Source organism: Etheostoma spectabile, chromosome 18 (genome assembly GCF_008692095.1).
Source record: "Etheostoma spectabile isolate EspeVRDwgs_2016 chromosome 18, UIUC_Espe_1.0, whole genome shotgun sequence".
NCBI classification, from domain to species: Eukaryota; Metazoa; Chordata; class Actinopteri; order Perciformes; family Percidae; genus Etheostoma; species Etheostoma spectabile.
In genome coordinates this window covers 21,977,419-21,980,162 of record NC_045750.1, presented here as the reverse complement: position 1 = coordinate 21,980,162, position 2,744 = coordinate 21,977,419, and the positions used below count along the sequence as shown (strand labels likewise).

General features: G+C 47.6%; 1 protein-coding gene across 9 annotated transcripts in view; it reads left to right on the top strand.

Annotated features, from left to right (window-relative positions):
* cdc42bpab (CDC42 binding protein kinase alpha (DMPK-like) b) overlaps nt 1-2,744 on the top strand; it is a 95,160-nt gene that overhangs the window by 89,224 nt on the left and 3,192 nt on the right. For 6 of the 9 annotated variants that reach the window (XM_032542828.1, XM_032542829.1, XM_032542824.1 and 3 more), the window contains 3 exons: nt 579-696; nt 812-966; nt 1,998-2,072. In XM_032542828.1, the coding sequence (XP_032398719.1) occupies nt 579-696; nt 812-966; nt 1,998-2,072 (348 nt within the window). Of the gene's footprint in view, nt 1-578; nt 697-811; nt 967-1,997; nt 2,078-2,744 lie in introns of all 9 variants that reach the window. The other 3 variants (XM_032542827.1, XM_032542833.1, XM_032542831.1) reach the window with 3 other exon arrangements.

The window sequence follows — 2,744 nt, the reverse complement described above, 5'->3', positions numbered from 1 at the left end:
CACACACACACACACACACACACACAAGCTACAGTAAATACAGTATATATACAGTATGTTAACATATGTGCACACAAGACTTGTGAATTGAATGGATGTATTGGCAAACACATATGCGTATACAGAGGCACACACAAACATATACATACGTATTGAAACAGACACACTTGGACTGTTTGAGATGTGTGTGTTTGTTGTCCTGCTTCTACAGAACTCCCCACACCCCCGTAGCATGCCAACTTTGGGATTTGAGCAGAGGAAGTTACACAGTTTGCATCATATGCCCTATTTTGTAAACTGATCTAAAAATACTTGTTTGAATTCCATAATGAACCTCCTCATCCTCATATGCCTTCATCCTCTAATCTTGCTTCTCCTGGCCAGCTGTGTGTTTTAAGGAGACCATGAATGCATGTCTGTCTGCCCAAACCTCATTGGCCAATCACACAAGGGCCACATCTGTGTTCAGCTGTAGAGCATGTAGTGTGTATCACCGCAGCGTCCTCACTCCTGTCCCCTGCACTGCACTCTGTGTTGTGTGTGTGTGTGTGTGTTTGCTCTGTGCGTGTTTAAACCAGAACGTTCGTGTTCAGGAGAGCCGTGCGGGCTTCAGCGGTTCAGTCAGCATCCCCTCCATCACCAAGAACCGGGCCGAGCCGGGCCGTTCCATGAGCGCCAGCAGCGGTCTGGGCATACGTGAGTGACAGCAGCCCAGAAATCCACTTTAACAACCTCCCTCCCTGCATCGGGATTCCTTTTTTAAGTAGCATCATGTTTGGTGCTTCCCCCTGACTTCCTCCTTTCTCCCCAGGCTCGTCCTCCCAGAACGGCAGCGCTCTGCGCAGGGAAATGTCCGGAGGAAGCTACGGCAAGCGGCAGACCATGACCTCGCCCTCGGAGAGCTCCCTGTCCTCGGGCGGGGGCATGGACTGTGTTGATGCTCCACTCTCACAGTTCGACAGAGAGGTCAGTAAATAGATTGAAACTGAACATACAGCTTCATGTGCGGTTGACTGTAAACCCCAAAATACTTTATGTAAAATACTGTATCTTTATTTATATATATATATATATATATATATAATATATACTGTATGAGTATGGACAGCCTAAACAACTAATCCTGTCTTAATTGCACATTAATTGCTTTACTTTCTACTAACTGTTGGTTCAAATCAAGCAAATCTGCCTCAACAGATTGCTGTGCAGCCACGTTATAGATCTGAACTCGGAGTCAATGTCAACCCAACATCAGCTTTGTATGAACAAGTCCAAATGCAGATCATGTTTGTTTCCTTGCCATGCGATTGTAGATGCTAGACATCTTATCAAATATTTAAAAAGTCGATCACATTGTTCCCCCATTTAAAAAAAAAAAAAAGAAAAAAAAAAAAAAAACTCCCTCTGTCCCATCCGTCACAAACATCCCAGCCAGGCACAGGCCTCTCACCCCATCCCACTGCTCTGATTGGTTAGCTCCCTGTGATGTCAGCGCTTTCTAGGGAATGCAGTTGGCGCCTCCCACCATCGCCTGTTAGCGCCTCCCCATGGTCTCTGCTTTAGGTTTAGCTTAGGCCAAACACTGGGACACCCTCTAATGTTTCTGGTGTCCCTGTAACAGTTTATCCACATCTTAAAGAGCGCAAATCTAAGTTGAGCGAGGGAGTGGTGACGTGTTAGAATCATCATGTCGGTTCTTGATTACATAGCGACCCTGCAACAACGTTAATGTATCTTTCACACGGATAAAAGGACTAGGATCAGACAGCAATAGCTTGCTTAGTTTTAGAGCAACTTCTACCCCCAGCCACCCTCAAACCGCCTGCCATCCTCCCTGCGGCACCCTCATCCTCATGGCCCAGACGCCCGGATGCTGTGAGCTTCATTTTGCCCCATTCCTCGCCTCCCTCCACCCTCACTTAGCTGTGCCTTCCCCTAACCACCCCCCCAGCATGTTGTCTGTGGGCTGGGCGCTGAGTCTGAACTCTCCTCTGCAGTGGCAGGCAGTCTCACCGTCGGAGAAGACCCCCGATCTGAAAAGGGCTTTAAGGACCCTGCTTAGTAAGATGAAGGTAATGTCAACAGCTGCAACGACTGCACCAAACACACAAACTGAGATCACCGTGTCACTGAATATGCACCCACACTGTATCATTTCCAAATCTATACAAAAACACATTTAAAAAAACAAAACACCAGCACACAGCGGCAGTGCTGTTAGCCGAAGCTTTCGCTCTCGCGGCACCATCTCCGCTCCGTCACATCTGCAGCAGCATCTGATGGCTTGTCACATCTGTCAGCGGAGCATCAGCTGCACCATCAGTCTGTCCCTCACCTGGCCCTCTGTCGTTTTTTTGGTTGCTGGTTAAAACCGCTGCAGCGCTGCTGCTGCTGCTCGGCCATTTTGCATACCCACAATCACCGAGCATGTCTGCTTCCACACGGCTCACCGACAGCCTGCCCATGTTTCTAACCCTGAGCTGTCCGGCTCAGAGCACAACTAGGCCAGACGGATATAGAATCTGTGCTCCCTGCAGGATATTACTCTTCATACATCCAATCATACATGCCATTAATTACAAAATTAGAAAAACCTCACAGCAGCTGCATGGTTTGGAGTGATTCTGATGGAAATCTTGGTTCAAATGACAATGACGGATTAGTTAATATGGGTGGAAAAGGCTGAGTGCTTTCCAACACAATGTCACCTAAACAACGGTTTTTACACAATGTAGCTGGGCGGT